At 38.9% G+C, this 14,194-nt stretch overlaps 1 protein-coding gene across 9 annotated transcripts in view; it reads right to left on the reverse strand.

Annotated features, from left to right (window-relative positions):
• DLG2 (discs large MAGUK scaffold protein 2) overlaps window positions 1-14,194 on the reverse strand; it is a 1,481,746-nt gene that overhangs the window by 972,996 nt on the left and 494,556 nt on the right. The window contains exon 1 of one of the 9 annotated variants that reach the window (XM_055416123.2): window positions 1,244-2,881. The exons of 5 other annotated variants lie outside the window; for them this stretch is intronic. In XM_055416123.2, coding sequence (XP_055272098.2) covers window positions 1,244-1,552 — 309 coding nt within the window. In that variant the 5' untranslated portion in view covers window positions 1,553-2,881. Of the gene's footprint in view, window positions 1-1,243; window positions 2,882-14,194 lie in introns of those variants that run through there. 3 more of the 9 variants (XM_055416124.2, XM_055416116.2, XM_055416118.2) reach the window with 3 other exon arrangements.

Here is a 14,194-nt window from a genome sequence, read left to right on the forward strand (position 1 = left end):
AAAAAAAAAATGAGTTTCCAAACATCAAACTTTATTTCAAGCTGAACTAGTTTAATTCTAAAATGACAATATATTCTTGATTTAAACCCAGATGCTGAAAGGCATGAAGTTAATGCATCAAAAGCCATATACATGACCATGTATATATAACTACATCTTTAAGATTTAGTGATATATTCTTACAACTACTTTAAGAAATAATATTAAAATTGGAACATCCTCTACACCTCTCAGACCACAATATTTTATTCATGATCAATATCCACTTCTTAATTATACTAAAATCAATTTAAAGTCAAGAAAGCATTTTTCTTCAAACACAGCTTTTCTCTTTTCAATGAATATTTACAAGTGGAATTCTATATTTATGGCAATGAATACAGGTGCATTTTATTTATGTTTTATAGCATTTATAGGAAGTTGTTTTCCCTCTTCTGGATGGAGGCAGGAAAAAAAAAATGAGCTAATCTCACTTCTGGTAAAATGCTAGTAGTTTGGGGCAAGAATAAGCTAGAAATCAAATTAAAGGATTCTGCCCATCTGCTTCAGAAATATGTTACAGGGGAATATGAGTTGTGCTTTTTAATATAAATCACCTTATTGCTTCTATGAATAAAAGAATTGTTTCATTATTTTATTCTGAGTGTAATCACCCTCTAGTTTGCTTTCAGTTCTAATCCTTTTGTTTATAATATGAATTATTAAGTACAAACACATTTTCTTCTCCATTACTGAAAAGGTATACAGCATTATCAGAGTAAAATTAGAATAGCATACTTCAAATCACTGCATCCCATAGCTAAAGAAATAAATGTTCTTTTATATTTAAAGAGATGGAAAGTATCTAATTAAAGTTCATTTTCTCTTTTTTCCTTAAAAACGAAACACAAACCTCGGCTAGACAGAATAGAAAAGTTAACAATGATTAGAAGTAAAAGTGGGGCTAAAAGACGATGACCAGAATAGTAAAATCATCTGAGGACTAGAGAAGCTGAACTTGGGGAAAAGTCACTGAAAGAAACTGAGCAGGGCATCCCTTGCCTTTCCCAGGCCGCCCAGAGGTGTGAGCCCTCAGACACCTATGAAAACGACAGGATTTCTTGGCCTACCATTTACCACACCACCGTGCCCTAGAGTCAGCAACGCAGACTCGGCAAAGTTTCCAAACCATGCTCACCATCCCCAACTTGCTCTCCGTTTCTCCCGATCGACCATCAAGGCAAAGTCACAGGAAAAGGCTCACCTGTGCGGGGCTGATCCAGCCATGTGGGCAAGCACAGCGCTCCCCGCAAGCCCCTCTGCCCTTGGTGCTCGTCTTGCGGGGGCTTTTCCGCACACTGTCCCACAGGGTGACCAGCTTGGTCCTGTTTGAAGCCGGGCCCCCAGCTCCCGAGGGGGGCATAGTCTGGGAGGTGTACCCGAGCCCCTGAGGACTCCTCTGCCAGCCACACGCGCAGTGAGCATCTCTGATCAGTGTGGGCACACTCCTACCCGCATCCGTGCCACCGGAGCCCCGGGGGCAGCTGTGCTGCTTGATGAGGTGTGCGTTCATACTGCAAGGGTGCCTACCCTCGCCTTTGGTCAGCTCTGCACGGGAATGCCTCCTAGCTCACACCCCCTTTCTTCCAGGCAGTTGTAAAAAGTCTTTTTTTTTTTTTTTTTTCCCTTCCCCTTCTGTGGATCCCTCAGTATCTCTGACAGCTGCTATAAGCAGGGCATCGTGGGAGCGGTGGGAGCCGCCGGAGCAGCTCCGCACAGCAGTATCTGCGGGCTGGTAGCTCTTTGTCAATAGATGACTCAACTCAGAGCAACTTGACAGTATCCCTGCTCCAGGCAGAAGCAATCAATGCTCCACACAGCTGGGCTACAAGACTGTACACTGTGCTACAAACCCTTTTTGGATGGAGCCCCACAGTAAAGAGATTTGGCATGCTGGCTTGTCCCTCTCCTAGCTGATTCCCCCGCCACACACAAAATCCAGACCTCAGGAAAGAGAGCTTCTTATCAGACTAGCAGGACCCTTCTTTCCAGAGAGGATGTATCTAGGCTGAGACAATATAGCATAAGCAGTGTCAAATGATGGGAAAGTTAACCTGTGAAAGAATTCCCAACGTTTACAGGAATCACTTATTCAGAGAGAGATTTGCCAGGACCCAGGCCGAAATCCTGAGGTAACTCAACACTGATTCATTCAGAAAAATTATGGAGATCACAGCATTTTGCCAGAGTCCTTTACAATTCAGAAGTGTGTCTTAGAACAGGATTATATATTGTAATACAAACATATATTCTTTGCACTATGAGCAATGATTAATCCTTTCTGATTCAAAATAAAGCAATTTTCAAAGTTCAAAACTGATGGGTTGGCTTATTCTAAAACAGTATTTTTCTTTACCCCAAATTATTCTGAGGATTTCCTTTCAAATACTTTACCACAACAAATATATTCACCACAGAGAGAGACTGCTTTTTAAAGTGAAAGACACTTCCAGTTCTGCCATCCAGTATTTTGGTTTCCAAAGACAGAATTTTCAAATTCTTTCACTGAAACATGAGTGAAATCTATCCAATTTAAAGCAATTGCCTTCCAAAGAGGACATGATTGTTTTAAAATTTTAGTATGATTGCAGAAACCATACGTAGTATTTTCAGGAAAGTGAAAGGCTAATTACTACAGCACTTAGAGTTTTCATTCTGTTCGAAATTTTCCATATCTATTGCCAAAACGTCTAGTCCTTATCACATATCCCTAAGAAAATAATTTTGGCTTAGTTTGGAAGCAAACTGCCATCTACACAACACCAAACAAAGATGATATAATCCCAGAATATAATTCTTACTTATAGACCACCAGATGCCATCAGATCCACCTTTCTCGGTGAATTGACTAGGTGCTGGGGCAGTATAGACCTCATTTCTAACTAAATGGACAAGATCCTTGTTCCTAAAGTCATAATTACAATAAATTCTACATTTCAACACTAGGACTCCCTGGAGTAATCATTATTATAAATAAAAATCCTAAAAGAAAGGAGCAGTATTTCCTCTTTTTGTGTAGATGCCCCAAAGAGACCTTTCCCAAATTCTGCACAAGAGGTTGATATAAGTACTTTGCCTGACACAGTAAGCATTCAAAACACACCTTTGCTAATTAATAATGACCCATATGTGTAAGTTCAAAGGACAGGTCTGGGTCTCCATTCAAAATATTGACCATTATTTTCCCAAGCACTTAGTACACTGCCTGCTTAGTACATAGCAGGCTCATGATAAATACACTTCTGGATGTATGGACAGAAGGAATGAAGGGAGTGACTAACCTTTTTTGAAAATAATATTTGATTCAGGGCTTCCCTGGTGATCCAATAGCTAAGAATCTGCTTTGCAATGCAAGGGACACCAGGAAGAGCCCACATGTCATGGAGCGACTAAGCCCATGTGCCGCAACTACTGAGTCCACATCCATCTACTGAGGCCCTTGCTCCTGGAACCCACGCTTTACAATAAGAGAAGTCACACGATGAGAAGCCCACACACTGAAACGAAGAATAGCTCCCACTCACCGTAACTAGAGAAAGCCTCCACACAGCGATGAAGACCCAACACAACCCAAAATTAAAAAAAAAACAACAAACTTTAAAAAAGATTTGGTTCACCAATGCTCCAGAAACAAACTACTTTTTCAGGTTAACTTTCATGTTGACTCTGAAATATTAAGGAAATCTGTCACAAAAATATAAAGACTTGAACTGTTGGGTAAATACAACAATGGCATTAATGGTATTTCTTTCCAAAAAAGAAACAAGGAGTCAATGTCAATACCTACAAACAGCAAAACTGCGGCAAATAGATCATCCTGTGACACTCAGTGAGAAAAGAGGCAGAAAATTATCTCGGTTTTTTTCTCTTCTTCTTCCTTCCTCACTCTCTCATCCCTTCCCCATTTTTTTTTTTCTTTTTTAATATTGAATCAAGGGATACTGGCTGAATGAACTTCTGGCTCAAATAAGTTCCTAGAGAACTTCATATTTATCTGGTGTCACTGTGACGCATGGCTGTACAGTAGGACTCGATGTGAAATGGCAATGCCATCACCCCAGCAAATGAGAGTGTCAGGAAGTGATAAGTTTGGCTCTCTCCAATCTTATCCAACCATAGATGCTTCTCCAGTTTTTCAGGCAGATTTCATTGCTCAAAGGCCCATCACATCTTTAGGGAATACATGTCCTGTTCTCATCTATTTGCCTCTCAAGTATAAAAATCAGTCTATACAGGAGTAAATCAGTGTGAATCCATTGTAATTTTGTAATGGCATGTGCAGCTTGCAGCAAGACAGAAAATTTCTTGGCAAAGATATTATAAATCTTCATAGGAACTTAAATCTGTTATGAATGAGTTCTTTGGAATGAGCTATTTCTTCGCATCACAAGGACAGTAGAACTTCTGTTTTAATAACCTCCACATATCATGTCTATACAGAAAAATAAATATTTTATATTGCATAACTAATATTACTTTCCTCCAAAGATCTTAAAACCATAGCAAACTTTTATTAAACATATTATAAGACTATTGACATTATACTTTCCCTTTAAACATATAAAATAATTCTAGACTCCTGTCTCCCTTCCCCCATTTTTTTTTTCTTCAAAAATGACATTTGGCTTTCCAAGTCTGAGGACAGACCACTTAAACAGATAAATATGTCCAACTAGTCCACTGAATATGAGACAGACCAACTAATTAAAGATAATTCAATTTGGTCAACAGTAATTGGTCAACTGTAATGACCATAAGATGACACGAAAGTCTGGCAAAATAAGAATTAGCAGTGCACAAGTCTACGTCCTACTTATCACTGTGATTTAACATGGGCAGATGGTGTACAGGGCAATGCCTAGATGAGATATATCTTACTGACCTCTCTTTGACCTCGCACTGACTCTGTAGAACAACCATTAGCAGGGTTTTTTTTTTTGGTTTGCTTACTTTTTTTTGAATGGAAGATTCTTTAAATTCTATAGTGCTTTACTGTTTTCAAGTGTCACACACATGATTTCATATAACCCCACTTTAAAGCAGGGGCTTAAAACTAAAATCCTGGCTTGATTTTTTAATAAAACATAAATAGCAAAGATGAATTACTAAATAAATTGTACTGCATTAAAACACTATGCACATTTTTTTCCAGATAAAACTTCCTTTAGGGACTCTATGTGTATGAAAAATGAAAATATTAATTACAAAAGAAGAACTAAGTGCTTGCTAAAGGGAGGCTGGTTAGCAGGAAAGCCCTTTAGCAGCTACAAGTCATGTGCTAAATAATCATAAAATGGTATGAAGTATTAGATGCAATTTCTCTTGAAAAGTGTATACAGTGAATTTCTGTCACCGCAAAGAATAGAGATGCCACAAATGCAAATGAATTAATCATTCTTCTACATCTAATAACCTTAAGCCCAGGCAATCTTCAGAACTAAGCACAATTACCTTTCAAAATAAGATAACCAAGAATATTTAAAGTACTTTAGATTTTAAAATTATTTACAAAATACTTATACCAACTTAATCATAAATCTCATGAGGCAAAAGCAAGCATGAATTAATAGTGTGGGATATATCCCTACTGCTATAGAGATTTAACTGGACAGAGGATTTAATAGGAGGTAGAAAAAAATTTCAAAAGGTCCCAAATTCTCACTAATATACTTGGATTTGGGTGGATGTTAGTGGGGAGGGGATTAATCTGAATTGAAAAGGTCAAGCTGTCAAATAGTTTTCAGGAAATGCATGTTTATTCTACTATAAAAATTTTGTAACACTATTAGAGAAAAAGGAAAACAGGTTACATGACATTTCTTAGAGAATCTGAAACAAATACTGATAAGAGGTGATGACCACTTATAATGTACATATTTTAACAATTTAACCTAAGTGATGAACCACAGTATTACAAAAATTTTGTTCTCATCCTTCAAGATTAAACTAATATCACTTGTCCTGTGGTGCTTTCCAGACCCACCTGGCATATTCAGTTACACAGTACTGTCTGTGTAAGTATCTTCTACTTTTTTCTATTTCTCTCAGTCACCATGAGGACCATCCTAGTCTAAGCTACCATCACTTCTCTGTAAAACTGGTGAAGCAGGTTTGTAACTGGCTGCTGGCAGCTGCCTTACGCCAATTCACACTCTTGTAGTGGCCAGAGCCACTTCTTCTAAAGTGAGAACCTGATTAGGCTTTTTGTTGTTCAGTTGCTAAGTCGTGTCTGACTCTTTGCGACCCCAATGACAGCAGCATGCCAGGCTTCCCCGTCCTTCACCATCTCCCAGAATTTGCTCAGATTCATGTCCATTGATTGCAGAAGGAAATGGCAACCCACTCCAGTGTTCTTGCCTGGAGAATCCCAGGGACGGCCGAGCCTGGTGGGCTGCCATCTATGGGGTCGCACAGAGTCGGACATGACTGAAGCGACTTAGCAGAAGCAGCATGCCCATTGAGTCAGTGTTGCCATCCAACCATCTCATCCTCTGTTGTCCCCTTCTCCTCCTGCCTTCAATCTTTCCCAGCATCAGGGTCTTTCCCAATGAGTCAGCTCTTCTTATGAGGTAGCCAAAGTATGGGAGCTTCAGCTTCAGCATCAGTCCTTCCAATGAATATTCAGAGTTGATTTCCTTAGGATTGACTGGTTTGATCTGCTTGCAGTCCAAGGGACTCTCAAGAGTCCTCTTCAGCACTACAGTCTGAAAGCATCAATTCTTTGGCGTTCTGCCTTCTTTATGATCCAGAACTGCCAATAAAGCTTCCTTTTCTGGGGATCTTTATCCCTGCAGACAGCACTATCTTTAAAGTGTCTTGCATGGCCTGTCATCCTGCACTGTGTGATCTAGCCTCTGCTGCTTTCACCAGCCTCACCTGTGGTTCACTCCCTTGTTCTACCCTCCAGCTACACAGGCTGTGGAGAGCACCTGCACTCAGTTCCAACCCGTGCACATTGCTCCTGTTTTCTTGCCCTCTTCACACCTCCTCATAATTCACTCCTACTCACCCTCAGTGGGGTGCATCAAGATATCATCTCCTGACTTATGTTTTTGTGGGTGGGCATTTTAACTTTATCTCCTTCTTAATGATTTCTAGGATGTTTCTGCGAATTGGGAAATTAGCTCTTTGTTGGCGGTATGAATTGCAAATATTTCCCCCCAGTTTGTCTTTTTAAATTTCTATTTTGGCCACAGTGTTTTGCCATGGAGAATTTTCCAAAATATGCATGTGCTAATTAAAAGTGATTAACAGGTTGCACATCAGAATGAAAGCAGCTCTAACCACCATTACTGGTGGAACTATGACTCATTTTTTAATTTTTCCTGTACCTTAAAAAAATTTTGTTTTTTGTGTTGAGAATATAACAACACAAGTGTTCTATGGTCTGTGTCATCTGGGAGGAAGATGAAGGTATGATTAGCCACAGGCTTTGTTAAGTTAAGGACATGTCATGATTTCTAGGGGAGCCACTAAAAGAATAGGACTATCACAAGATTCAGGACTGTGGATGAGGAAGGGGTTAAGAAAGAAAAGAGTGCAGAGAGTGGAAGCAGATCCCAGGGTGATAAATTGTTTGTTGGTTAAATGAGTGCTTCATTCATAATTATTCATTTTAACTGTATGAATGTTTTATATAGTTCACTTCATGTGTGCTACAATTTACAATTTTAAAAAAATATTAAAAGATGTTCACCATTCATAAAAAAATGATACAATCTCCCAACAGCTATCTCAACGAAACACACAATGCAGTCTAAAAAGAGTGGGCTTATTATGCAGCATGGCTCCAAAACAAATTTACCTGACCTTACTTCCTACCGGATTGCCATCCCAAATACTGTTCTATTCAGAAATTCGTCCCAGAAGCTCAAATGTCACCTTTCAAGAAAGTATTCCTGAACACTGCCCTCCCAGAACAGATCAAGTCACCCTCCCATTATAAACTTGTTAGCACCTGTGCTTCTCTACTGTAATACCTACAATCACATTTAAAACAAGAATTGCACTATTACCTGTCTGTGCCATTCTCCTCAATCATAACCTAATCAATAGTCAATAGAGAAGGGAGAAGGCTTTTTTTTTTTTCATTTGCATCCATCCTGAGTCAAGCACAAAAGGCATTCAATGTTTATTAAAATAAATTAAGCAAGAAAGTAGATAAAATTGTCCTTCAGTGGTTATTACCACACATGTATTCCAGCCTATGTTTCACATCTCAAGTGTAAAGTGAACAGATAAGCATTTTGAATTTAAACACAAAATAGCAAAGCATTCTGAGGTTATTGTGTGAAATATTTAGTGTGGCTCAGTGGCACAAGTGTATGAATTTATCTTTTTGAAGAATTTGCTAGTGGTCTTATAATATTCAATACTAAAAAAAGAAACAGCTTCTGTTTATTTTAGCCAGATCTTCATTCATAAGAGCTGCACTTCCTGACAGCTGTGCTTTTCTCTCAAGAGTTTTCAAGCTGTTCTCCCTTTATAGCTAGATGGTGCAAAAGGGGGAGTGGCTCCCCAAGTCAGAAGCCAGTCAGCAGTAGAGCAGGGAGAGAATCCTAAACTCCAGCCACAAAAGTCACGCTCTTCTTGTTGTTGTTCAGTCAACAAAAACATCACATCCGACTCTCTGCGACCCCATGGACTGTAGCACTCCAGTCTTCTCCAGGAGTTTGCTCAAACTCATGTCCACTGAGTTGGTGATGTCATCCAATCACCTTGTTAGTTAGAGAAGGAAAAAAGGAGTCCAAATTGTCGGTAGCTAAAAGACAAAGGAAGGAAAAGCCCACAGAGAATGGGACAAAAGAAAATCCACCGATGGAGGGAGAACCTCAGGTGAAACAAACAGCTCTCCTGGCTAGCCCAATTTACATACGGCAGGTTCAGGGGAGGAGAAAAAGCATATAAAAGAGGAGCCAAAGTGGAGCCCCTCTCTTCTTTTGGGTCAGTTCGCCCCCACGTCTTGAGGATGTATTTTCCTTGCCAAATAAACCTGAGCTGTAACAGAGCTGTAACACTGGCCCACTATTTCAAATTTTTGCTGCGGTGAGACAGAACTGAGGAAATTACACATTCCCCCAACACTCTTATCCTCTGTTGCCCCCTTCTCCTCTTGAAGTCTTCTCTTAATTTGATATAATCCAAAAGGTGTATGGATTTCATGGGGTATTAATACAAGTATGTATTAGGGAGCAGCAAGGCAACATGACATCTTCTCTTTCTTCCCATCATTAAGTTGGAAAGTTAAAAAAATTAAGCATTATTATCCATAATAGGTGTCCTGCTTAGTTCTTTTTTAAAAAAAATGTTTTGTAGTTCACAGTATACAAATTTTTTACTCCCTTAGTAAAATTTAAGTTCTATTTTATTTTTTCGTTATCACAAATGAGCTTGTTTAGTTTTCTATTGAAATTGTTCATTGTTACTATGTAGAAATACCACTGATTTTTGTATATTGATTTTGCATACTGTAACTTTGCTGAATTTATTTTTTAGTTCTAACAGTATCTCTGGGTGTGTTTATGACTGGCATCTTCAGGGGTTTTTACTGATGATATAATGTTTTCTGTAAACAGAGATAATTTTATTTCTTCCTTTCCTGATTTAGAAGACTTTTGTTTTTCTTGCCTAATTGCTCTGTTTAGAACTTGCAATACCACACTGAATAGAAATTGTGACAATGGGCATCTTTTCTTGTTCTTGATCCTAGAGAAAAGCTTTCAGTTTTTCACCACTGAGTACAATGTTAGCTATAGGCCTTTCATCCATGACCTTTATTATGTCAAAGTTATTTACCTCTGTTCCTAGTTGTTCAGTGTTTTTGTATCATGAAAGAATGTTGAGATTTGTTAGTGTCTCTGCACCTGTTGGGATGATCATTGATGTTTATCCTTTGTTCTGCTTCTGTGATCACACTGATTGTTTTCATACATTGAACTATTTCTGGATAAATCAAGGATAAACCAAGGATAAATCATACTTGGTCACGGTTGTATGATGCTTTCAGTGTGTTGTTGAATTTGGTTTGCTATTTTAGGGAGGACTGTTGCATTCATTCATTAGGAATATTGGTCTGAAGTTTTTGTTGTTGTTGTTTTCTGACTTTGGTATCATATTAATGTGGGCTCATAAGTATTTATGCATTTTCAACTTCTGGAAGAGTTTGAGAAGGACTGTCATTTTTTCCTCTTAAATGTCTGGTATATCTCACCAGTGAAACCATCTGGTCCTGAGATTTTGCTTTTTGGGAAATTATTCTTTATTGATTTAATCCTCTTACTATTTATAGGTCTGTTCAGATTTTTTTTTTATTTCTTCAGGATTCAGTCTTTTTAGATTGTTTGTTTCTAAAAAATTACCCATTTCTTCTGTTATCTGACTTTTGTCAGTATGTAATGGTTCATAGTTAGTCCTAATCCTTTTCATTTCTGTGGCATCAAATGTAACAACTCCTCTTTCAGTCTTCATTTTCTTTGAGTCTCTTCTTTTTCATTTAGTTAATGTAGCTAAGGGATTCCCAAGTGGCACTAGTGGTAAAGAATCTGCCTGCCAACGCAGGAGATGCAAGAGATGAGGTTTGATACTTTGGTCAGGAAGATCACCTGGAGGGGGAAGTGGCAACCCATTCCAGCATTCTTGCCTGGAAAATTCTATGGACAGAGAAGTCTGGTGGGCTACAGTCCATAGGGCCACAGAGAGTCAGACATGACTGAACAGCTGAGCACACACAGTGTAGCTAAATGTTGTCAATTTTCTTTTTTAAAATATCTCTTAATTTTGTTAATTTTTTCCTATTTTTCTATACTTCATTCACATCTAGTCTAATCTTAACTGTTTTATTCCTTCTGTTAACTTTGGGTTAGGCTAGTTTTCTTTTTCTTTTTTTTTTTTGTTTCCCTGAAATATAAACTTATATTGTTTATTTCAGATCGTTTCTCTTTTCAAAGATAGTCATTTATTACTATAAACTTCCTTTTTAATACTGCAGTTGCCATATTCCACAAGTTTTGATATATTGTGTTTTGTTTTTATTTCTCAAGATATTTCTAAATTTTTCATTTGCTTTGTTCTTTGACTCACTGGTTGTTTAAGAATGTATTGTTTAATTTCCAAATATGTGTGAATTTTCACGTTTTCAGTCTGCAACTTTTAGTTTCATTCCATGTGGTTGGAAATATACTGGGTATGATTTACATCTTAAAATTGCCAGACTTTATTTTGTGAACTAGCATGTGGTCTATTCTGTAGAATGTTCCCTGTATACATGAGAAGAATGTGTATTCTGCTGCTATTGGTTGAAATGCTCTGTGTGTTTGTTAGATTCTTTTAAACTATAATGTTATTTGACTCCTCTGCTCCATTATTGGTCTTCTGTCTGGGTGTTCTATCCGTTGTTGAAATCTTCTATTATTGTGTTGCTGTTTATTTCTTCCTTCAGTTCTGCCAATGTTTGCTTCATGTGCAGACTATCTGACTTACAATGACTCAACTTGTAATTTTTATACTTTACACTGATGGGACAGTGATACACATTAGCAGGAATAGTACTTCAATTTTTTATTTCTGATTTTTTCCCAGGCTAGTGACATGTAGCACCATACTCAGCAACAGAAGCAAGCCACAGTTCCCAACCACCTATGTGATCACAGGGGTAAACAACCAATACACTTACAAACATTCTGTACCCATACAACCATTCTATTATATACATTCATTACAGTAGTCAATAAATCACATGAGATATTCAACACTATGATAAAACAGGCTTCGTGTTAAATGATTTTGTCCAACTGCAGGCTAATGTAAATGTTCTCAGCATGTTTAAGGTCAGAGTAAGAGATGACTGAAGCGACTTAGCACGCATGCATGCACTGGAGAAGGAAATGGCAACCCACTCCAGTATTCTTGCCTGGAGAATCTCAGGGACGGAGGAGCCTGGTGGGCTGCTGTATATGGGATCGCAGAGTCGGACATGACTGAAGCGACTTAGCAGCAGCAGGCTAAGCTATGATGTTTGATAGGTTAGGTATACAAAATACATTTTTGGTAGATGACATTTTCAACATATTTTAATTCCATTGTAAGTCAAGGAAGATCTGTATTTGGATGCTCTGAAATTGTGCATATTGTTATAACTGCTACATCTTATCTTCCTGGTGAATTGACCTTTTTATGATAATATAGTATCTCTCTTGGGCTTCCCTGGTGGCTCAGTGGTAAAGAATGTACCTGACAAGCAGGACACACAGGTTCAGTCCCTGCATCGGGAAGATCCCCTGGAGAAGGAAATGGCAACACATTCTAGTATTCTTGCCTGGGAAATCCCATGGACAGAGGAGCCTGGTGGGCTATAGTCCACAGGATCACAAAAGAGTTGGACACAACCTAGCGACTAAACAACAAATGTCTCTCTTGGAAGTTTTTGATTTAGTCTATTTTGTCTGATACAAGTATGGTCATCCCTGCTTTCTTTTGGTTACTATCTGCCTATAATATCTTTTTCCGTCCTTATACTTTCAGTCTATAGTTAGTTAGTTCAGTCGCTCAGTCGTGTCTGACTCTCTGTGACCCCATGAATCACAGCACGCCAGGCCTCCCTGTCCATCACCAACAATCGGAGTTCACTCAAACTCATGTCCACAGAATCGGTGATGCCATCCAGCCATCTCATTCTCGGTCGTCCCCTTCTCCTCCCGCCCCCAACCTTTCCCAGCATCAGAGTCTTTTCCAGTGAGTCAACTCGTCGCATGAGGTGGCCAAAGTATTGCAGTTTCAGCTTTAGCATCAGTCCTTCCAATGAACACCCAGGATCGATCTGCCTTAGAATGGACTGGTTGGATCTCCTTGCAGTCCAAGGGACTCTCAAGAGTCTTCTCCAACACCACAGTTCAAAAGCATCAATTCTTCGGCGATCAGCTTTCTTCACAGTCCAACTCTCACATCCATACATGACCACAGGAAAAACCATAGCCTTGACTAGACGGACCTTTGTTGGCAAAGTAATGTCTCTACTTTTTAATATATTATCAAGGTTGGTCATAACTTTCCTTCCATATCTGTCCTTAAATCTAAAGTGACTCTTTTATAGACAATATATAGCTTAATCTTTTTTCTCCCATTCAGCCATTCTATGTCTGTTGACTGTGAAGTTTAACTTCAAAACTAGACAGCATATTAAAAAGCAGAGACATTACTTTGCCAATAAAAGTCCATCTAGTCAAAGCTATGTTTTTTTCAGGTAGTCATGTACAGATGTGAGAGTTGGATCATAAAGAAGACTGAACACTGAAGAATTGATGCTTTTGAACTGTGGTGTTGGAGAAGACTCTTGAGAGTTCCTTGGACTGCAAGGAGGTCCAACCAGTCCATCCTAAAGGAGATCAGTCCTGGGTGTTCTTGGAAGGACTGATGCTAAAGCTGAAACTCCAATACTTTGGCCACCTCATGCGATGAGTTGACTCACTGGAAAAGACTCTGATGCTGGGAGGGATTGAAGGCAGGAGGAGAAGGGAACGACAGAGGATGAGATGGCTGGATGGCATCACTGACTCGACGGACATGAGTTTGAGGCCTGGCGTGCTGTGATTCATGGGGTCGCAAAGAGTCGGACACGACTGAGTGACTGAACTGAACTGAATGAAAGCTTGAATAAGCGTGGTGGTAGTGGGAATGGAAAGGATGCTAAAAATATTATGGAGATAAAACAAACAGGACTAGAAAACTGATTGGCTATGAGAGAACATGGAAGAGGTTTAAATACTGCTTAGTGTTGTCAACACCTCATTTCATTTGATCTTCAGTGCAAAATTTGAGGGAGGTAATACATGGGGTGTCCTGGAATACAGACTGACTGCCTCATGATCTCTTGCCCATGAGTTTCAGCCAGCTCCAGGAGATGGTGAAGGATAGGGTAGCCTAGCATGCTGCAGTACATAGGGTTGAGAAGAGTGGGACGTGACTGAGCAACTGAACAACAAACTGATCGAGAAGGACTATTATTATTTTGTTCATTGTTTTCTGCCTGTCTTGTAGCTTTCTTGTACGTCTTTTCTACTGTTGCTATATTCCTTTGCATTTTGTTAACTTATTTTGTGTAGTGATATAATCTGACGCCTTTTCCATTTTCTTTTCCATATCTTCTATAGGCATTTTCTCT

Source organism: Moschus berezovskii, chromosome 25 (assembly GCF_049115385.1).
Source record: "Moschus berezovskii isolate FMDL1 chromosome 25, NW_MosBer_1.0, whole genome shotgun sequence".
Classification (NCBI taxonomy): Eukaryota; Metazoa; Chordata; class Mammalia; order Artiodactyla; family Moschidae; genus Moschus; species Moschus berezovskii.